At 49.8% G+C, this 23241-nt stretch overlaps 1 protein-coding gene across 1 annotated transcript in view; it reads right to left on the bottom strand.

Moving 5' to 3' along the window:
* Positions 1-20172, bottom strand: part of SEMA7A (semaphorin 7A (JohnMiltonHagen blood group)) — a 49875-nt gene extending 29703 nt beyond the window's left edge. Inside the window, exon 1 of the mRNA XM_084640417.1 lies at positions 20030-20172. Within this exon, the coding sequence (XP_084496543.1) occupies positions 20030-20141 (112 nt within the window). The 5' untranslated portion in view covers positions 20142-20172. The remainder of the gene's footprint in view (positions 1-20029) is intronic.
* Positions 20173-23241: the final 3069 nt, after the last annotated feature.

The raw sequence follows: 23241 nt of genomic DNA on the forward strand, positions 1-23241 counted from the left end.
GAACAGGCAGCGGACAGAGAACCACTGGTCTAGTGGATTCGGTCTGCTGGTCTCATGAGCTTAGGAGTTCAGAGTAATCAAGTTCTACTGCTGGCTCACCGGTGGTTTGAGCAAATCACTCCTCACTTCTGTACATCAGGGGCTGTAAAAGAGGGATATTAGCTACCTGCCCCCTGGATTTCAGGAGAATATAGTGGCTAATGTGTGTAGAGGCTGTCAATGCTCCTATATGCGAAGGCTTTAGTATTAGTGCCCGACTACAAATATCACCAGGCATTAGTACAAGTATTAGTGAGTCGTTAATTCATTAGTGCTTAAGAGCCTCGGTTGGAAGTTCCTATTATGGCTCAGATACGGTCGGTTAGCAGGACTCCCCAGTCCTCTATTTCTGTTCTTCTCTTTTTAAAAATAAAAAAGAATCATTAACATCCTGGAAACCCCTTCAAAGGGGAAAAGTACAGAGGGGCCAATTCAGGGAAATAGACCTCAGTAGGGGGAATCCCTTCTCATTTCCATGTAAAAAGCACACAACCCCCTGAAAACTAAAAGAGGTCAGCTGCTCTATTTATGGTACTTATCCAGCTACCATTGCAGTAGTATCGGATACGTCACAACACAGGCTGTGCTATTATCCCCATTGCCTCAATTCTCCATCAATGCAGAGTGAGACTCAAGGATGGGCCCAGGGTCACACAGCAAGGGTGTTGCACTAACCATAGATGCATCCTTCCTCCCCAGCATGCCCATGGGTCTATGGCAACGACAGCAGGGTATTTGCTCTGGCACGAGGCCGTGTTCTGCTTGCATTACACTGCAGACAAGTTACCAAGGGAGAGGTCAACTCACTGCTGTCATCAGCGGTGTAGCTACTGGCAGGCAGGGTGAGCGAGGGCGGCAAGTGCGGAGTAGCCGCCCGTGATCAAAGGAGAAGGGAAACACATGATGTTTTCATGTGCTCAGTCACAGGCTTCCTGGCAGTTTCCTGATGAGTGGGAGCCTGTCCCAAGGACTGATCAGACGTGGCTCGCTGTTCAAAGCAGCTCACTTAGTCACTGGCCAGGGGGACTAGAGATCTCTGCTCAGCTGGACCTGGTCCTGCTGCTGTATCCACCCAATTGTGTGCTAAGTTCCAGTCAGACCCAACTGACAGCACAAGCCGCACTGAGGACATGATCCAAAGGCAATGGGCCTGCACAGGTGGCACGGATGGCAGGTATAATCCGGCCTGCAGACCCCATATTGTCCAACTTGGCTCTCAGATTCCAGGAGTCTGTAGAGCGGGCAGGTTAAAAAAAAAAAAAAAGTCTCCTCTTTACTTGTGATCTGGTTTGATGTGATCGGGGTCACAGAGAGGCAACAGGGACAAGCCCCCTCCCGCCCCACTTCCTCTACAATGCTGTTCTTACAGAGTCACTGGTTGGCATAAACCTGACCTTCCTGTGGAGCCGGCCTGGTGACAACAGAATGGATTCACCCCTCCCCAGAGACAAGAACAGGCCAGGATCTGGTTGTTGGGGGGCAGGGAGGGAAGTCTCCCAACACAGGTACTGGGTCTCAAGGCCCAAGAAGAGGGGATGTGGCAGGGGGAAACTGGGAATGGGAGGGGGCAGGCTGGTGTCACAGCCCAGCGGCAGCTGGGGATCGGCTGCTGTAATTTTGGCCCTTGGAACAGACCAGGAAAGGGAGGGGTCAGGATGGTTTAAAGTCACCATGGTCCCACCCTGCTGGGCTGGGTCTGTGTGCACAGTGATGCAGCGCACCATCAGCCCTCCCACATTTCCTTGTAGCCCAGGGTAGCAGGAAGGGTTAATGTCAGTCTCCCCCATAGACTTTAAGGGACCATCATGATCATCTAGTCTGAGCTCCTGAATATCACAGCCACAGACTTTCACACCCCCACTCCTGTAATAGACCCCTAACCTCTGACTGAAGGCCTCAAATCATGATTTAAAGACTTCAAGTTAGAGAATCCACCACTGACAAGTTTAAACGTGCAAGTGGCCCGTGGCCCATGCTGCAGAGGAAAGTGAAAAACCCCCATGGTCTCTGGGGAGAAATTCCTTCCTGACCCCAAATATTGCGATCAGTTAGACTCTCATGAGACTAGACTCTCACAATGACCTAGCCCCCAGGCCGGATTGAGCAAACTGGTTTTTTTGGTTGCTGGCTTCTTCACTTCAGAAAGCACCCAAGGCTGGTCTGTCTCATGGCTCCTCCCCAGTCCCATCACTTCTATGGGGGAAGGCCACTGGGACCTGTCTTCCTCTTGATTCTCTTCTCAGCATCTTGGGCCTTCCCACGCTCCCCCAACCCCTAGTAGAAATGGGTCATGGAGCTGGTTTGAAGTCCAAAGGGTCCCAGAGGGATTTCAGTTGGCTTCCATCTCTCTGGTCAGGGATTGACCTGGGGTCCTCTTAAGCTAAAGAGCCAAACTCTCAGTGGGCTGGACACAGGAGACCTGTCACACTCTGGCCTGTGGCTGCACCTCCCTGCCAACACCAGTTCATATGCCTGGTGAGAGCCAGTAACCCTTCACCCTGGGGTGCTACACAGCCACACAGCCAAGCAGAGGCAGGGAGAAGGCACCGGGACCACTGGAGCTATGGGTTTGTTTGCCCTGGAGTCTGGGAGTTCCTTGCCTTCAACCTTGTGATAAAGTGCTGTGAATGGAGTGAGGCTGAGGAGAGTTTGTGGAGTTCTTGGTCCTCTGGTCCCCGAGTGGACGTTGCAGGGGGAACTTAAGCATGGAAGGGACCTCGGGGTAGGAGCATCCTCTAGTTCTCTGCGAAAGGGCATCAAAATTATCCCCATTTTACATATGGGGAAGCTGAGGAACAGAGGGCTCTATTCCTTGGGCAAGTCGCTTCTCTCCTCTGTTCCTCAGCGTCCCCGCCCATCACATCCTAGTGCTCCATCCAATAGACTGCACTGTCTCTGCCCTTCCATACGGTGAGCCTGGTGTCTTTGCTCACAGTGTCACGTCTCTGCCCAGGCTACAAAAGAGGTGGGATTTGTCAACACCCCATGTGCAGAGGCTGTAGGCACTGAACTAAGGGGTTCATTTGCTCTCCCTTCCCACTGAACAAGGAGGGATTGTGGTCTCCCACATCACCCGCTGCTGCCCGGGTGGTGACGCTGGTATGTCAAGGCCATTGTGTATCAGGACCCCTTTGTCCTGCACTGTGTGTCATTACTCCAGCTAAGGGCAGCACCATGATGGCGCTTGTATCATTTCAAGGCTATGCTCCCTGCTGAATGATAAACTGTAACGCCCAGAAAGACGGTGTGTGCCAGGTAGGATGTGCAGAGAAGATAGACTCTAATGGCCAACATTTCACACAGCAAGATCCTGCTCTGCCTAAGACTGGAAAGAGGGGAGAAAGAACTCAGCTAGAGAGGAGAAATAGCTGCTCTCTGACACTTCCATAGGGGGCTGTACAAAAATCCCAATTATTGTTACTCAGCAGTGCCCAGAGGTGGTAGGTGCTGCCGGCCTTGATCCGGCTATTGAGGGCAGACCCCAGGGTCTGTGGGAAACCCCACTGAAATCAAAAAGTTCTGCGTGGATGCGCCTGTATGGATGCTATTGCAGGATCAGGGCCCTAGAACAGGGGTGGGCAAACTTTTTGGCCCGAGGGCCACATTCTGGGTGGGGAAATTGCTTGCAGGGCCGGGGGTTGGGCTGTTGGGGCGGAGTGCAGGGTATGGGAGGGGGTACGGTATGCAGGAAGGAGCTCAGGGCAAGGGGCTCAGGGCAGGGAGTTGGGGTGCAGGAGGGGTTCAGGCTCCAGCCTGGCGCTGCTTACCTAGAATGGCTCCAGGATGGTAGAAGCGCACACCGAGGCCAGGGTAGGCTCCCTGCCTGCCTGCCCTGGCCCCTCGCCACTCTGGGAAGTGGCCACACTACATCCCTGCGGCCCCTGGGGGAGGTGGGGGGCAAGAGGGCTCCCACATTTCCCTCCCCTGTACCTCGTTCCTGGCCAATGGGAGCTTTGGGGGAGGTACCCTCAGGCAAGAGCAGCGTGCGGAGCTCTCTGCCCCGCCACCCTGGGGGCTGCAGGGACGTGGTGTGTCTGCTTCCCGGAGCGGAGCCCACAGCAGTGGCAATCCCGCAGGCCGGATCCAAAGCCCCGAGGGGCCGGAGTTTGCCCACCCCGCCCTAGAGGGAGACACGGTACCTGCCCTCCAAAGCTTATCTCAGACAAACAGGATACGTACGGAGAAGACAGTACTCAAGTACTGACATCTGGGGATGGGGTTGTCTTATGACGACATAAATCCTGACTTTCCATAAGTGTTCTTTATCTGCCTGACCCAATTGCCCTTCAGGCTAGCCATGCAGAAGGGCTGATTTCTTGTGTGTGCTGCTAATGATCAGATGAGCTCTTACACATCTAGCCCTACATCAGCGAGGCTGTGCGGCCACAAAACCCATTGGTTCTGAACAATTTGCTTCATGGGCTGTATCTTTATCGTCCCAGGACATAAGGGAGGCAAATGTCTGAATCCTGCCAAGCTACGGCCTAGGCACAGAGAACAATGAGGAAAAAAGAAAAAAAAAAATCACATGCAATTAGACAAGCTAGGATAACATAAGAACGGCCATACTGGGTCAGATCAATGGTCCAGCTAGCCCAGTATCCGGTCTTCAGACAGTGGCCAATACCAGGTGCTTCAGAAGGAATGAACAGAACAGGTAACATCAAGTGATCCATCCCCCGTCATCCACTTCCAGCTTCTGGCAGTCAGAGGGTTAGGGACACTCAGAGCATGGGGTTGCATCCCTGTCCTTCCTGGCTAATAGCCATTGATGGACCTGTTCTCCATGAACTTCTTTTTGGAACCCTGTTATAGTTTTGGCCTTCACAACATCCGCTAGCAATGAGTTCCACAGGCTGACTGCGTGTTGTGTGAAGAAATACTTCCTTTTGTTTGTTTTAAACTTGCTGCCTATTAAATTCATTCAGTGACCCCTAGTTCTTGTGTTATGCAAAGGAATAAATGAATAAAGGAAATGTTACTTTCTGCACACCAGTCAACATCTATCATATCCCCATTTAATAGTCTCTTTTCCAAGTTGAAAAGTCCCAGTCTTTCTAATCTCTCCCTGTATGGAAGCGGTTCCATACCCCTCATCATTCAGGTATAAAAAGCAATCAGCCTTCATAATTCTGCTTCAGGATGCTAGCTAAGGAGTGACTGCCTGGGGCTGGGAGGACTCTTCCATCAAAGGCATGTTGTTGCAAAATTCTCCCTAGTGGGGACTGATATACACCATCCTCTGAAACTGGCTAGTGGGCTAGATGGACCATCAGTCATGGCAAATCTCATGCCCCTCCTGTGTAACCACAGAGCTGAGCAGAGAGGCAATTTCATTTTGGGGAGGATTTCAGTATTTTGAAATCTGGTTTATTCTGACTCTACATTACAACCAAACATTTCGAAACCCTCTGCAAAAGGGAAGGGGCTGCGCAACCTGCAAGTCCTCGACCCCATGGCAAGCTGCTGGATGGGCTGCCCCCAAGCCACGGGCCCTGGAAGACTGGGGAGCCTGGGAACTTCTGGAAACCTGCCTGGCAGGTGGCGAGCATGCTGGGGTTCTGTCAGAACTGTATCAAAATCAGACCATCGCTGTGGAATTTGCCAAATCAGAACAAAATAAGTTTCAGTGGGATTTTTGTGACCAGCTCTGTAGAATTGTTCTGATTGGAGAGAATTAGGTTTAGAATTAAGCCATATACAGAGCAGCATCATTTATAAGAACACAGGAAATGACTCACCAGGACAAGCCAATGGGCCCTGAGCTCTGGTATCCTGTCAGATACGGGCTAATACTGGATATTTCAGAATATACAACAATGACCCAGTGCCCTAATGATGCCCCTAATTGTGACAGACTATACTATCCTTCTTGACTCCAGCTGGGAAATCAGCTTAGAAGCATGAGCATCAATAACCCTGGTAATACTCGATCTTCCATGCTCAAGGGATGCACAGCAACATGTCTCTATAGTGTGCAGTGAGTATATTGCAAAGGCAGCAGCCATTACTGGCCTGATATTCAAAGCTGCCGAGCAAACCTGAGTGGGGGTTGCGAGCATCTGTCCCCTTTGATAATCAAGCCACGTGCACTCTGCTTGTTTTTAATTAGTCCATATTTCTATTCCAGTAGTTCCCAGAGGCCCCCCAATCAAGATCAGGGTCCTGTTATGCTAGAGGCTGGATAGCAGAATTCACATACAGCCCTGGATCTGCACGAATCAGTTTCAATGGAAGAGGAGACCAGTGGCGTGGGATGCCAGTTTAAGTAATATAGCCCCAGCTCTGATAGAAAAGGCACCAGGACCTTTAGCTTCCATCTAGACAGCCATTGCCAGAGGCAGGGAGATGAAACCTCCTGGCAGTTTTACCATGGTGTGACCCACCTAGCATCATGAGTGGGTGGGTGCAGTGGGTGCCACTTTAAGTCCTATTGCGGGACATCAGGCCCTGCAGGGAGAGCGCTCCCACCTGAGTCTCAATCCCTTTCTGCTCTGCTCCCTCACAAGCACATTTACTGTGTCCTGTAGCTCCTGGTTTTATTCTTTCCTGGACTCAATGCAAGGGAAGGAAGGAAGGAAGGAAGGAAGGAAATACTTCAGGAAAAATCAGAGGCATCTTGGCTTCACGCTTCTGGATAAGAATCCTGTGGAAAGGGCTGTGCTGGGGCTTGAAAGCCCACAGAAACCAGAGGGTGAATCTATGGCGGGCTTCTGAGCTCTGACAACTCATCTAGTGCTGGGGAATTTTTAAAAATAAAAAAAAAAAAAACAACCTAGGAACTATTTTTACAATAATAATAAAAATAATCCCAAGGAAAAAAAGAGATCACGACAGAGCAGGGATTTGGGAATTCTGTGGGTGTCCCCACTGTGGCAGGAACCCTCATAAGTTTCCCACAACACAGACGGATCAGAGTCTTACATCCCTTCTGTGGTGCCAGGTTACATACAGCTAAGCCCCTGCACCGGGAATGAGGTCAGAGGTACCAAGTACATCCTGTATTCCATGGTTTGAGCCAACATTTTAGTAAGACTATTGCTGATCTATAAACAGAGTGGAGCCGTGAAGAGGGCAGACTCAACCCACTTCAACTGGAAATGGCTCAGTACAGCCGAGATATGGGCTGGGGGAAAGCAGCCTCGGGATTCTGGCCAGCACCAACACAGTGCTTTGCCAGCACAGTCCATCTGCGGACCTATCCCTTGAACTTTAACAGGAAACTAAGTACGAAGCCATTTTAGACATCCTCAAACCTCAAATAAGGAAACACAGCGGTTCAGCTGGTGCCCGTCGATGACATGCAGAGCAGGTTCTTTCCTGCTGCTGTTTCCCTATTTTCCCCCCTACAAAGTAAATCTGAGAGATCGTTACAATTTACAGATGCACACCCTCTCATTGGAAATTTACAAGGGTTCCTGCCACAGTGGGGACCCCCACAGAATTCCCAAATCCCTGCTCAGTCATAATCTGTCTCATTTTAAAAATAATTTTGAGGAAATAATTCCTAGGGTTATTTTTAAAAATTCCCCAACTCTGGAGTGGTCAGAGCTCAGAAGCCCACCCTAGGTTGGTCCTCCATCCCCTTCAGTTTATGAGGGCTTTAGAGCCGCAGGACAGTACTTTCCCAAGGATTCTTATTCAGAAGCATGAAGACAAGGTGTGAAGTCCTGGGACGCCCCAATCTTGCCAGTGAAGGTGGGTGGGGGTCTTCCCCTCCACAGCCATCTCATCTGGAAATTCAGTTCATCATTGCTTTTGCTCTTTACTTCCATAGTTACCCGAGTACTTCCTAATCTGTAATGTATTGTCACAAACACCCCTGGGACCGGGAGGCTGGGCTCGGCTATTATCCCCACTGTATAGATGGGGAAACAGTCACGGATCAGCTCAGTGACTTGCTGAAGGTCACACAGGGTGGCTGTGGCAGAGCAGGGAGTTGAACACAAGCAAGTGCTCCCTCTCCTTGGCACCTCTCTGCTGTTCTTATTTCTCTCTAACTGAATCGGAGCAAATTAAGGCTGGGGTTTGCAAAGGAGCAGGGAGCAGCCCAGCCCCCCCAGCAAATGGCAATGGGACTGGAACGTTGAACTCCCAGCAGTATAGCCACGAGAAGATCTCAAAGCACCTTCCAGCAATGAGTAGGGATTCTTAACCCTTCTTTTCCAGATGGGGAAACAGAGGCACAAGGTGGTGAAGGCGACTTGTCCAAGGTCCATCACTGATTCAGTGCCACAGCTGAGACCTGACCCCAGCTGGCCTGAACCCCAGCTACATGCTCCGAGCACCAGGGCGAACTTACTCTCTGCTGAGGCCAAGCATGTGGGGACTATAGATCAGTAAAGCCCCAAACACAAAATGACCAATTATCAAATGCTGGGCATGGCTGTCACCTTGTCTCTCGTTTATTGCTGAAGGGGGTTAGTAGATAGTCGAGCAGGAGTTCTGCACCTCCGAGACTCAGCATGTGTCCAGTAGTTGCTCGTTGAATAAGAAAAAAGGCCGGGGTCAATAAGGTAGGAGGGAGGGGACATCTCTCCCTGTCTCTCAGACACACAAACTCTCCCTGTCCCAGAGCTGCAGCTCAAGCAGTTTCCTGCTCCCAGCCATGGCACGGTCCCGACAGGGCCAGAGACACTCTAGGGCACTCGGATTTATCCTTCCTGCTCTCCACTGCTCAGATTCTTTGCCGCTGCCAGTTGGTTATCATGAGGCCCTTCCCAGAAATCATAACAGTGGCATCTGTGTTTATCCTCCCTGTCTGGGAGTCTAAATATAAAGAGCTGGTGACTGGATGTAGGGATGTTTATTTCTGTCAACTTCTGTCTGCAGTTTTTAAAAGCTGTGCGTCAGCCCCCCCACGTCCTCCCAGGAAGGGAGAGAGGATGAAACCCGACGGCTGCGCCTTTGCCCGAGGGAGTCAGGGAAGCTTGTGACACATGAAGAGCATTGGCTAATCAGTGTCTGAGACATAACAATGTGCTGCCAATATTGTAACTGGAGGCTCCCAAAGGAGCATTTCTCAGAAGCGTCCCAGGGCGGGTGTGCGGCAGGGATGAGGGTACAGCTCTGAGCCCTGAGGAGAAGCCCTCCTTAGCGGGGCTGGTTAGTGATACCTAGAGAGGGTGGGACCCCAGCAGAGGTGGAGGGGATCCAGCTCAGCCCCTTCTTCAGCCTGGTAATGGCAAATTTAACTCAGGGCCTCTCCATGGAATCAGGGACCTTGCCATGGCAAATCAGTCATTTAAATTTAGAAAAGAGGTGGACACATTGGAGAGAGTGCAGAGGAGAGCCACAGAAAGGATCAAGGGTTTAGAAAACCTGACCTAGGAGGGAAAAGTTTAAAAAGCAGAGCATGTTTAATCTTGGGAAAGAGACTAGGGGGAGACCTGATAATCTTCAGAAACGTTACAGGCTGCTATAAAGAGGACAGCGCTCGATTGTTCTCCATGTCCACTGAAGGTAGGACAAGGAGTAATGGGTTGAATCTGTAGCAAGGTTTAGGTTAGATATTAGGAAACATTTTCTAACTCTAAGGGTTGTTAAGCTCTGGAACAGGTTTCCAAGGGAGGTTGTGAAATCCCCCTCATTGGAGGTTTTTAAGAACATGTCGGACAATCACCTATCAGGGCTGGTCTAGGTTTACTTGGCCCTGCCTCAGTGCAGGGAGCTAGACTTGGTGACCTCTCTCAGCCCTACCTTTCAATCATGCTAGGATTTACATAGTGCTTTTCATCCCCAAAGCGCTTCATGGACTATGGCTGAAAGGTTCAAAGGTGCCCAAATCTCATGGGGTTTCAGGGAGATTTGGGGGTGTGGCAAGCCCAGCCTCCATACGCAACTGCTCTGAAACACAGACACTTCTAGGACAAAGGGCAGCAGCCAGAGACAGACCGTGAGAAAACCACTGCTCTAAACAGACACGCCAGGCACAAGGGAGATAAAAGGGGCTTCTCATAAGTATGCAGCATTTTACTGTCTGATCTACCCAATGATCCTTGCTCCTCCAAAAAGGGCTGGGGGAATTGTACCCATGCAGACCAGACAGGACCTCAGCTTTGAAGGTCTCATGCCAGACTCCAGTAAACTACCTGGAATGGAAGAGCCGAGAGGACCTTGGCCTCACCCAGATTTGAAGAGTTGGTGCTAAGGAGACTTATTTTTATCCTAGACCATCAATTTTTGAACCTCTCTGCAGTATGGACAGGGGAGCCAAAGGTCAGCCAGAGGTTGCGAGCAGGCTGCTGTGCACATTGCAGAGTAATAGCTCCCTGCGCCGGGGCAGGGCCAAGTAAACCTAGACCAGCCCTGGCAGGAGATTGTCCGACCTGTTCTTAAAAACCTCCAATGAGGGGGATTTCACAACCTCCCCTTGGAAGCCTGTTCCAGAGCTTAACCATCCTTTGAGTTAGAAAGAAGGAATGTGGGGTCACATGCCCCCCCCCCCAGATTGACTGGTCACGTGGTGAGGCCAGGCCCCCTCCCTGCCAAGCGAGCTGTGTGGGGGCAGGGAGAGGCAGGAGGGGAGGAACAGCTGGGAGCTGCTCGGAGGTGCTGCTGCTTTGCCGGAATGGGGGGCCGGGAGTGACTCAAGCTGTTCTGGGATAGTGGCCCCCCCACTGTCAGCAGGCACTGGTCATCTATGGTTTAATCACTAGGACACTGGGTTACAAGCTAAACAGACAAGCCAGACACCAGGGAGGTGACAGAGGTAAAAGGTGTTCCTCGTTAGGGTGCAGCATTTTACAGTCTCATCTACCCGCCCACACACCACCAACATCCCCTGAAAGCTTCCAAAGCGAGCCTCTCTTTGCCTAACAGCTGCTCTCTTACACTTGGAACAAATGCCAGAGGGGATGCAGCTGGTCTCATTCAATGTCACTGCCTCTTTGCTGAAGGTAGAGGGTGAGGAGACAAGAGCAGAACATTGTTATTCCCACCTGTATCCCCACGGCACTGGCAGCACCTGGCATGGGCTGGGTGCAGTGATGAGCTGCCAAAATCTTAACAACCGGTTCCCTATAAAAAGTTCTGATATAAGGGATGTGCCCCAGTATGTATTTTTTGTATCAACTGGGTTACCATACGTCCGTATTTTCCCGGGAGGAATTTTTAAATTTTAAAAATTCCTCCCAGACGGCGATTTAAGAACTAAAAAGCCTAACCTGTCCAGTTTAAAAAGATGGGCCTGAACTAGAAATGAGCTCTGTTTCACATGTGTGGGTCCCTGCCACTCCCTGGGGGTGTGCTAGGGTGACCAGATGTCCCTATTTTATAGGGACAGTCCCGATTTTGGGGTCTTTTTCTTATATAGGCTCCTATTACCCCCCACCCCCTGTCCTGATTTTTCACACTTGCTGTCTGGTCACCCTAGGGTGTGCACATGTGTGGGTCCCAGCTGCTCCCTGCCCCCCTCATTGAAGCAGGTGTGCAGGGTTACTGACCTGGGAACTGCAGGGCACTAGTGGACGTGGGGCCAGCTGCAGACAGGGGCGTGGGGCAGGGCTAGCTGGAGGCAAGGGGGTGCGGGGCTGGCTGTGGGCAGGGCAGGGGGTGCGGCAGGGGCTGGCTGGAGGCAGGGTGGTGGGTGCTCACAGGAAGAGTGGCTCGGAGCAGCCCGAGCAGCAGGACGCAGCCCAGGCCCAGCAGAGCAGCTGGGGACCCACCAGGCAGCAGCGGGAGCCCCACGGCCAGGGGAGCAGCAACACGGCTCGTGTCCAGGGCCAGGTGGCAGCCCACATGGCTCCCGCAGCACAGTGCCCCCAGCAGCCAGAGGAGGAATTACATCACTTCCTGGCCAGAGCCCATCAAAGCCTCAGCGCCCCCTGCAGGGAAGAGGGTTAACAACTGGTTCTAAAACTGCTTCAAAATTTAACAACCAGCTCACGCAAACCGGTGCGAACCGGCTCCAGCTCACCACTGGCCGGGTGCTCTGTGCTATTGGAGACCATAGCATCATCCCAGCCTGAATTCCAGTGTCAGCCCCAGAGACCTAGTGGCAGCAGGGTAAGCCTCGATCCCTATCGGTGTAGATTTTTAAGGGAGTTGTACGGTGGGGAGGATGGAATCTGTCTTGACAACCAGAGGACAAATGAGCTTTAAACAGCCCAGACTCCTGGGGTGCAATTCTGCAATGAACCTCCAGGGGGTGCAGCACAGATACCCTAACCCAGCAGATGGGGCAGAGGAAAGGTTGCTTAAAGCAGGCTGCATTAATTTAGAGCCTGCCCCAGCCTCTTCATGTGTCCAGGTGTGGTCACAGGAAGGAGAACGCTTCCCCTAGGTCCATTTCCAGCTCAGACACGGACTCACAGTGTGACCTTGGACAAGTCACTTCGCCTTAGTTTCCCATCCGCATCATGGTAAAGATGAAAGGCCTAGAGTCCTCTGAAGGGCTGAGCACAAATAAATGCCTATCAAGCACTTGGACAGCCTCAGACAAGACAGACCATCAAGGGTACCAGCTGCATGAAGAATTACACTAAGGCGGAATATGTACATTTCAAGAGCTCAGCCCTTCTTTTCTGAAGGACTCAAAGGCCATGGAGCCTTCCATCTCCAAGGTGAATGCTCCTCTCCCAACCAGGTCTGTAGGGTCTGAAGGACGCTGCCAACTGACTGCACTTAGATCAGTGAGCGTCTCAGTCTCCACCGCTGGTGGGACACAGGTCAACATCACAGAACCATCCCTCCCCCACCACTTGTCCCCCTTGTGGACCTGGGTCTGAAGGGGCTCTGAGATCCTGTGCTCCCTTCTCACTCCTGGTCAGCACCCAGGCACATGGTTGGTGCAGAGGGAGATAAATATGAGCTACTTTCTCCCCTGCTCCTGATCTGGGGATAAAGAGAGCTCTTTGCACCCTCCACCCCCACTGCTTTCCACCCAGCCTCTTGCACTTTACAAGATAAAAAAGCAACAGGGAAATTTGGCATGAGGAAGCAGCTCAATTAGGGGAAGAGACTTTCTATTCTCCAAAAAGCCTGCAGATGACAAGGAACAGTTTGGAGAAGTTCATACCTCATGTAGAGGGACCCTCTGCTTGATTAGCAGCAGGCACCACTCATGTCTTTATGGGCTCCCTGCATACCATTCTAGGTACTTCCCTGGCTCCCCATCACCGCAACAGTGAGTTATGTCAGTACCTAACTCCCATTGAAATCAATGGGAGTTAAATACATAACTACCCTTGGGGATCTGGACCTGACTGCTTGGTGGGCCCCATCCCTTCACTAGGGCTAGAGAAGTGAATTCCCTGGAGTCTGAATTGCGTCTTTCATCCAAATTGCTCCACCAATGACACACCCTCACTGCTGAGGCACAGGTAGTCACTGATTATCTATTTATATTCTTTCCTTCCCCACCCCTGCCAAGTCATAGTGCCAACAGTGCTGGATATAGCATTAGCTGAAATTTAATCAAGAGATGCATCACTGAAATCAAATCATCATCATCATCCAAGCTGGCAAACGTTCATGACTTCCTATTCTCACACTGAGTCACTCAGTATTCCCTTTGGCTAAGGAAATGCTTACTGGGGATAATGATACAGATGTCCTCTGTAAAGCGCTTTGAGATCCACAGATGAAGAGTGCTAGATGAGAGCTAGGGATCATCATCCTTTTTATTCCCACAATGCATAATTAGACTGTGGAACTCAATGCCACAGGAAGTCAGTGAGACCAAGAACTTAACATTCCAAAAGGGACTGGAGTGATTTATATGGATAGCAAGAAAACCCAGAGCCATCGTAATTATGGACGACAATTTTGGAAGGAGTATTAAACTTCAGGGCTTCAATCATTCCCTACGCATTAGAGATCAAAATGAGCCCTAATGAGGGGGCAGATTATCCACATCTGCTAATATGCGACTCTTGCACCTTCCTCTGAAGCGTCTGGTGCTGCCACTATCAGCAGGGGGATACTGAGCTCATGAACCATGGGTCTGATCCAGTCAGGAAATCTTTATGTGCCTACTGCTATTGGAGATTCTTCTGTCACACAGGTGAGTGGGGACTTTTGGAGCAGGAAGATCTGTATTCTAGTCCTGCTGAGCCATGAAGTGCCAAGGCCATAATACTGAGCAAGGGCCAGTCACAGAGGTCAAGCTACTAACAGGACTGACCTTGGGCTAGGTAGCATATGGAGTTGGAGCTAGTTGAATGTACGGGATGCATTTTGAAACGGACACTGATTTAGAAGTCCCGTATGCCAAGTAAAGCAGCATGAACTTTACATTTTTATTCCAAACCTATTTGTTTTCTTCACATTCCTATAACAGGAGGGGACGAAAACCACTTGCTCTGTTTGGTTAAAAAATGTTTTGCACTAAGTCCTAATTACGCCAATGTCACCCCCAGAGAAGATGACCACAGAGCAAATCTGCATCACTGGGAAAGGGGCTTTCTACTGGAAATGCTTATGCTGGTGACTTCATCCCAGGTGCCCTTTTCACCTGGGGGAAACAGGGCTTCAGTCATGGGGAAACAAAGCTGTCTTTAGCGGTGGAAACACCATGTGGCTTCCTTGCTTTGATTCTTCCTCTGCTGTCTCACTTTCCATTCTCACTGGGGCTGATTCACAGAAAAGAAAGGTTCCCCACATTGCCCCTCCCCCACAAACTGCGAGCCTTGGGCAGGCATGGAGCAGGACCGGAACGGGGCATGCTTCTCAGCAGGGGAGCTGATCTCAGTGCTGCTCCACGCCTGCCCAAGGCTTGCGATTGGGGGGGACGGGGAGGGCAAATGCCCCCAAACTATGCCCAGGTTAAAAAAGGGGGGGACATAGGGGTCATAAACAGGCATCAGAGGGCACACCCACCCTGCGCTGATTGCTAACTTGGAGTCGGGGGGTCCTGGCTAGATGGGGGTAGGGTCCCAGCGCAGTACCGGCTGTCATGCTCCTGTACTAGCTATGGACTGCTCATGGAGCTTCCTTCTGAGCGAGATACACACCAGATGGGCTCATCCCATCCTTCATTGCCCTGCCTGGTATGGCTGAGGTGAGCTTTTGTAAGGGGTATTTTACACATCGCACCACCTAGTAGTGGAACAGCATCACACGGTTTGGCCTTCCATTACACCAGTATGGAAAAGCCGAACTACTGCTGCAGTAATGTAGCATATTGGGCCAGCTCTGTTTTTCCTCTTGATCTCTTACTTTGCAGCCCTACCATGCTGTAAAGCAATATCTGATCTGCCAAGCCAGGGCTCAGCATGGGATAATTCAAATGTACCTTTTCCAAAGCATAGCCCAGCGGGCCAGCATTTAGTTCTAACTGTGCAAGCAAAGAAAGAACACAAGTTACCAGCCTGAAGACACTTCCTTCTGCATTGGCAAAGGGAGGAGTGCCTGAGTTCTCTGCAACTCTGAGTACTGAGGGGCTATTTTGCAAAGCTACAGAACTCCACAGCTTCCTTTCTTCTTTCCTCTGCACTAGAGGAAGTTCAATGCATCAGAATAGACCCATGGGCCACCCTGTCTAGCTTCTGTTCCTACAATGGCTAATGCCAGATGCTTTGAGGAGGGTGTGAAATCCTTGCAATTAGAAAGGAGTCCAAGCTTTGACATTTGGAACAGGTTCTGGACTCGGTCCCCCTTGAGACCACAACTGAGAATGACGAAACATGCAATTGGGTCCCCAATACCCATGTTTGCAAACAGACATGACCTAGCTACATATACACTGCTCCTATGTCAGGATCTGGTGGCTAATCTGCACTAGAGAGACAGCCAAGCCCACTAGATGGTTCCTATGCTATTTAAAGGGATACCACCCAATTTCTGCACCATAGATCCCATCTCTCTTTACAACAGGTCTTATTGGGTAAGACTATCCCATGGTAGAGGGAATTGCTTCCCCACCTCAGCTGGTGAGCAGCTCATGCCCTGAAACTGTTGTGTGGTGAGGACTGTGTTGGAATTGCAAGCTATTGCTCTAAGAGTGGTGGAGGAAATGGGGGGTAGGAGGTCTGGCCAGTCTTGCAGGCTAAGGGACTCTGTCTGAAAGTACATGATCAGAGTCAGTATTGGAAAGGGCCATCTTAAAGAAAGGCAAGATAAAAGCTTCCAAGCCACCCAGAGCTTTGCTTCAGGTCTGGCAAAGGCGCTCCCAGCATCACAGCAAAATGCAAGGGGTCAGTAATAGATCTGCCCCCAGCCACGAGCCAGGAAACGAGGCATGAAAGCTTTCGCTCTGATCTCAGCTCTCCCTGCCTTGCTGAGACACTATTGGACTCGGAGGCCAGCACAGAGCTGAGGAGACCCAGGATGCTACTCCAGCCTCAACTCTGACCTCAGCAGAGAACATGTGGGGGGATACCCCAGCACCATTCTAGAATGGCTTCTTGTGGATGCTTCAAAGAGAAGCCGTCACAATGACCAGACTCCCAAAGCCACTAGGGCCCCCAATCAAACAGCATTATATTCGCTGCACAAGAGCTCTGATTCCTTCCTTACCCAGGGGATAAGCTCAGAGGTTTCACCAGCCTATGCTACAGGGGTGAATGTGAGCTGAGCATATATAGCTCCTGTGCACTGCACTCCTCCCTGCCCCACTCCCTGGAGCAGGCGCGTGGCAAGAGCAGAGATCCCAGGCACTTTGCATTGGATTAATAGGCCTTTGCACCTACCTCGTGGTGCCATCAGAGCCTGGCAGCTCTGCCAGCGAGAACAGCTGGGATCGTAGGGCTCTCACACAAGCCCTGGTTAGAGGGCTGGAAGGGGCTTCATCATACTAACCGGGAATTAATTTTAATGGGCTTGAGGGAGCCGAAGAGTCAGATTTGTGGGGCGGGGAGGTCCATATTAAGACTGACAGAGTCCCTTTAATAAGGTGGGAAATCACCTACATGGTATTAGGGACTTGCTAAATGATCCCTCCAGAGGATGTGTCACCAGCCCTGATAGCCAGCAGCATCACTTTAGAAGCCCAGATCCTCAGGCGGTGGAGTTCACAGAGAGTGACTGATTTGCAACAGCTGAAGCGTTTCTCTCATCCAAGAGCTGTCCCCATTGCCATGCCGGCCCCAGCTGGAGGAGGTTAGAGCCAACAATGATGTGATATACATCGAGAATCGCAGGACGCCGGAGCACTTCATCATAAAGCAAGGACAGCTGCAATGGAAGTGCTGGCTTCCCGGCAATGTGCCTCCATCCCTACCCGGAGGGGCCAAGCTCTCGGAGCCAATGCAGCCAGGATCCCAGTTCTCTGCTGGTGTTATCAGTGCAGCTCCAGCCAGTTACAGCAGCAGTGAACGTGTTCCTGGCTCTCCGGCCCCTCCAGGTGAAGGAAAAAAAAAAAAAGTGCGTGGACACTGCGGCTCCTGCAGACACATGCATGAGCCACCCAAGCTCAAGCCTTGAGTGTCAGGTGGGCTTGAGTGGCTAGCACAAGTCTACTCAGGCTGGGAACCTCACCCGCACCTGCAGCGTAGAGACACCCATAAAATCCTTGGTCATTTTTGTTGCGACCGGGAATGCTGATCTGAGCTAGGTCTGAAGTAGGCCAGGCACTTCCTGGACACAAGATAAGACAGATCCTGCCCCAAACAGCTTATCATTGAAGTGTCTGGAATGCAAGTGGGGTGGATCAACACAAAAATAATTTCCCAGCCTCCTTTCCCACAGGCCAGACAGCCAAGAGAAGTAACGGTTTTGGGTCACTACCCATCTGGGCTGGATTTGGACTCCCTAGCCAATCCTCTCTCTGCTATCCAATCTGCATCCCAGCATGACTTGGGTAAGAAAGATGTGGGTGACAGGGAGCCAGACTTACACAGCTAACAGCGGATTTCTTAAATTAGACATGTTCACTGGATCCCCAGCTGTTCAGAGAAATCCTGGTCAGGATCCAATAAAGCAGTGGTGGGTAAACTCCATGAATGCTCACTCCACTCTGCCCCACTGGGAATGCTCCATGGGAGCTCTCTGGGAATGCTCCATGAATGCTCACAAAATTGGGGTTGGGGTGCAGGAGGGGTGCAGGCTGGGGATTACTTACTCACTCACTCACCAGAGTGGAGGGGGGCTGGGGATGAGGAGTTTGGGATGTAGGTGGGTGCTCTGGGCTGGGACAGGGGTGCAGGTTCTGGCTGGGGGTATGGGCTCGGGGGTGGGGCTGAGGATGAGACGTTTGGGGTACAGGAGGGTGCTCCTGGCTGGGATTGAGGGGTTTGGAGAGCGGGAGGGGGAATAGGGCATGAGGAGGGGCTCAGGGGTGCAGGCTCCAAGTGGCGCTTACTTCAAGCGGCTCCCAGAAACAGTGGCATGTCCCTTCTCCAGCTCCTATGCCGGGAGAGGCCCCAGACCCTGCTAGCACTGGAGTAGGGCCATGTGGACTGCTTCCTGGAGCTGCGTGGTGCAGCCGTGACCCAGAGCCCCACCCAGAGCAGGGCCGAGCCACGCAGGCCAGCTTAAAACAGCCCGTCGGCCGTAGTTTGCCCACCCCCGCAATAAAGCAATAGGGACGCGCCCTGTCTAAGCCCTGCATCAGAAGCCATCCCAAAGCATATATTTGCCATCAAGTTTCCCACCACTAATTATCAAACATGCTCCTTGGTGACAGCGTCTCCCTGCATCACGTGCCGGGAAGCCCAGCTTGGGGCACATGTACACTACAAAGGCTCCGAGAGGATGAATAACTGCGTAACAAGCAGCAGGGGAAGACGGCCAAAGAGAAACAGGTGCCATAGAAACCTGGTTGCTTCGGCCTGCTCTTTCCACTGGGACACGCTCCCTTGGAAAGGGGTGTTTCCCCCTCATGCTTAGCCAAGAGGGTGGTGATATGACATTTTTTCCTAAGGGGAAGATTCAATGGAAATTATCCTCCCCCTCCCCAAACTCGCTCATTTCCCAGCCAGGGATTCTATGTCCCCATCTCCTCCTCGTACCATTTGTCTGCATTATTTGCCAGACAGAGGTAATAGTGGCATCTTTCCCCTGGATCGCCTTAGTCTGACTCCCTCCCCCCACATGCTGTGAATATTATTCAGAGGCCTTAATATTGCCCATGCTCTCCAAACGCCCCTGAACAGCTGCTTCTGAGCTGCACTAATCAGAAACTGCACGTGGTTGAAGAACAGAGGGTTCATAATAAGCTAGGCCATAGCTGGGTGCAAACATGCCCTCAACAAAGAGGCTCCAGGAGACTATACAGAGAAGCTATTGGTCACAGACTGACAAGAAATTTCCAGTACAGCTGTCTGCTCGGTTCAGACAAATAGCGTATAAATCAGGGACACTGTAGTGCCTTCTGTTAATGCCTTTGTACATGGCGTTAATCAAGGAGTTTGCGGGGGAGGAGAGAAACCATCAGTAAAAGCTATTCTGTTCTATACATTTACGTGTGCTCCACAAACATACTGTATACGCTTCCTCGTCTGTAACCTCACCTCACTTCTAATAGCTGTGCCCCCTCAGTTTCTGCTCAAGGAGCATGCAGTACTACAGGTTTAGCGTAGAGCCAAACTGGCACAGAGACAACAGGTTAAGTAACTCTAATGAATAGGAAGATAACTGTTTTACAAGACAAGCGTCCAGCATTTCAGCTTCTCAGTATCTGTGTAATTCCAGAGAGAGCTGCTACAGTCTCTCTCCAGGAACTAGGCATATCAGCAGCCTTAATTTGTGCAGTTTGGAAAGGGGATGAAATAAAAAAAAATATATAAAGGTCTCCTCAAGAAAGAGAGGGCTCAGCTGTAAAAATTAAAAACTGATCAAGGAGGAAAAAGATCTTAACACATGAGAAAAAGTTGCCAGCTAATATCTTTTCATGTACAACAGCATCAATCTTCCTTGAAGAGGCAAATACGAAACAAGACTAATCCCAAAGTGACTTTATACAGAGAGAAGATACAGATTGTTACACCAACAGGGCTATTCTCCGCATGTCTCTTGTAAATGGCTCATATTGTTTATACATTTCAAGGTTGCCAGATCTGCCTGTCAGGGAGTGCAAGGATCTGTCAGGCAGTTGCTCTCTGGGACTTACCTTTTGGAGCTGTAATAATTCTAGGATTCACCCTTGAGTGCCCAGCTGTCAGGAGAAACAGGTGGCTGGTCCATAGGGCAACGAGATAGGTAGCACGTGAGTTCAGACCCATTTCCACAGCTCTCCAACGAGCTCAGCACCCTACTTCTGCAAGAAGAGTAGAGAATAACACTTAACATGCAAACCTTTGAAAGTGGGTGTGACTAAGTGATTACTCACTAACCAATCAGAGTGCAAGCAGGAAACACTATGGGGAGGCAAGGGCAGAAACAGTTACCCCAGCTAGGTATAAGGGTTTATCAAAGCTTGGAAATTTACCAAATCAGCTACTCTGGAATAAGAGTCCACATGAGGAGTTATGGCAGGGTTTCTGGTCTGGAATTATTGTAGAATAAGAATTCCAGACTAGCTATTTCACTTCATTTCCAAAGGAAGATAAGCCCTGACTCACCAGCCAAACCCTTTATGAAGGGAGGCTGGGGGGAGTATGACATCACTGCCTGAATCCAGAACACCTGCTCCTTGTAGATGAAACAGGGAGCAGCGATTGCCCCACAGATCCAAAGGCCAATCCCTGCCAGCTCCATACAGCTGTTCTTGGGGAACTTGGCACTCTGCAAGCTGGCAGTGCCAGGGAGGGGTCACTTTGTGCCTGTGGAGACAGATGGGATAAATCCTCAGGGTTAGAGAGATACTGCAGCCCCCTGCTTACTTCTGTAGCATTGCAACCCCAAGCATTCAAGAATCATGACTGCAGGCCCCTGAAATCATGAGATTGCTTAAAAATCGTGAGCTTCTAAATAGAATACATTGGGGGTGATTTATTTTTCTTGGCTTTCTAGCCTTTGAGGGCCATCTTTACAAGTTTTCTTCTGCCACCATAAGGGACAGAAACTTACTTTAAAAAAAAATAAAGAAAGCTGAGATTCTGGTGTATTCCCCTAACTTTGGTGTTTAGGGCTTTTAACTCCAGCTATCGCCAGGCTCACGGTAAGAATCACAAAAGTTGGCAGTGGTCTGCCGGATGAGAGACAGCATAGCCTAGGGGGTAGGGCACTAGTCTAGTACTCAGAACTGGACTGTATTCCTGGCTCTGCCACTGGCTGCTGGGTGACCTTGGGCAAGTCACTTTGCCTCTCTGTGGCTCAGTTTCCCTTTCTGTAAAACAGGCCTAGACTTGAGACAACTGGCAGTCTAGGTACTTACCTAATCCATGAAGCCAATGGAATATAGCTCTACTTAACCTTGACACTGGAAAAAAGATGACATCATGAAAATCCCTCCTGTATTTCAATTTGATACATCTTTCTTCCCCTCCAATCCTATAATGTTGTGCCGTGTTGCTGTTCACTTATAAACAGCTGTTATGTTCCACCCCAGAAGTGGTGGCATTTTTGTACTGGGTTCATTGATCCCTCTGCATACTGGGCCCAAATTTAATTTACCGCTCTGGCAGTATGAGCCTTAATGCGAGTGTAAATGTAATTCATGCCCACTTTAAGGCCCCCCTTTACATTATCAAGGTGGGTGAAAGTACATGAAAGTCAGGTCCATCATTTATAAAACAGCAGCGTAGTATATATAAATGTCACTCCCTTTCTAGGCCCAGCAGCTGTTGTTGATAATGTGAGACTAAAATTTTTTTGCACCTAAAATTTGGTCTGTACACACAAAAGATACATACTGCTTTCAAGGGTATAATGTATTATTATTTCCTTTATAGTTTATGTCCTGAAGTATCTTAGCTCTGGTTTTGTGCTGTGTTTATACAATTAGTGTATTATTTTTACAACATTGCAAAGTCAGGACTATCTGAAAGTGATTAGCTTTGTATAAATTCTATTAATAAAAATAGGAAGACATTGGTCAGAATGGTGATTTATTGGTGCAATGGGTAAATCATGGTAAATTCAATTAACAGAGCAAAACAATTTCTAAGAAAAATGGCATTTCATTTAAACTAATATTCTAAAAGGGAGATTGAGATAGCAGTCCAGAAGATACCATTATGGTCCCCTAAACTACCAGTTAAGGTATTTATTTACATAAAGCTATCTAATTGGTTAACTTTGCACCAATCCTCAGCATTCTGGATACATTGAACTCCAGCCACGACAATTTTTAGACAATGATGAGCTAGGATTCTCTCTCAGTTGTAATAAAAATAAACAATCTATTCTTTGCATTAGCTGCATCCATGCATGTGATATTCAAGTGTTTTTATCCTGGCATTAAGAACGTGGCTCTGGACCACAAAATTTAGCTCCAAACTCTCCCAAGGGGTCTTGTTTCAGGGCCTATTCAAGCCAGTTGCACTTGGTATAACAGGAAAAAACACACTTCATTAAATCCATTTTAATCTCTGAGTTTATTCTGGAGCTTAGGGAAGAAACACAATCGTTTTTATAAATAGCTTGAACTTCAGCCCAGCCCTCCAACCAATCACTGTCAAAATGCTTCCTCCAGAGGGTTCCTCTTATTTCTAAATGGCTGTTTTCATACATTTCCCTGTGTGATGGTTCTTGCGTGCAGGAGGTGGGCGTTAGCTCCCTAACATTAGCAACCTTTCAAGCACTCTCCACCAGCCCTGTCTTTGCCTTACAGGTAACAAGAGGTGCACACCAGTCCCTGAGGCCCTCTGAATATTCCCCTCTGATAGCCAGCCCGACATGGACTACTCACAGAAATCCCAGATTCTCTGCCCCCAAAAGAGCAATGTACCCTGGTTTACCAGTTTTACCTTAAATCACTGCTCCTGTACACACACAGCACTTGTAAGAAACAAAAGATGGCTGATTTAAATAGGAAATAGAAATGAGAAAGTGGTGGAAACAAATGGTTACTATACAAAACAATCAAAAATCACAAATTAGGGCCTAGACTTATTACTAGTTACCTTTCCCATCTAATAAAGAAGGTTTTCCCCTAGGGAGACCAGATAGCAAGTGTGAATATCAGGACAGGTTTTTCCGTGGGTGGGCGGGGAGAGATTTAGGTAATAGTTGTGTATATAAGACAAAGCCCCTAATATCAGGCGGGTCCTGATAATATCGGGGCATCTGGTCACCCTATTTCCCCCCCCACTCCCAAAGGTCAGTCCATTGCAGAGCTGACAATCAAAGGATGGCAAAGAAAATGCAATTCACGCAGCCAAAGGAAAATAACTTGTAAACACAAAGCAGAAGGGAAACAGACCAACCCTCGCGAGAAAA

Source organism: Lepidochelys olivacea, assembly GCF_965140295.1.
Source record: "Lepidochelys olivacea isolate rLepOli2 genome assembly, chromosome: 10".
Taxonomy (NCBI): Eukaryota; Metazoa; Chordata; order Testudines; family Cheloniidae; genus Lepidochelys; species Lepidochelys olivacea.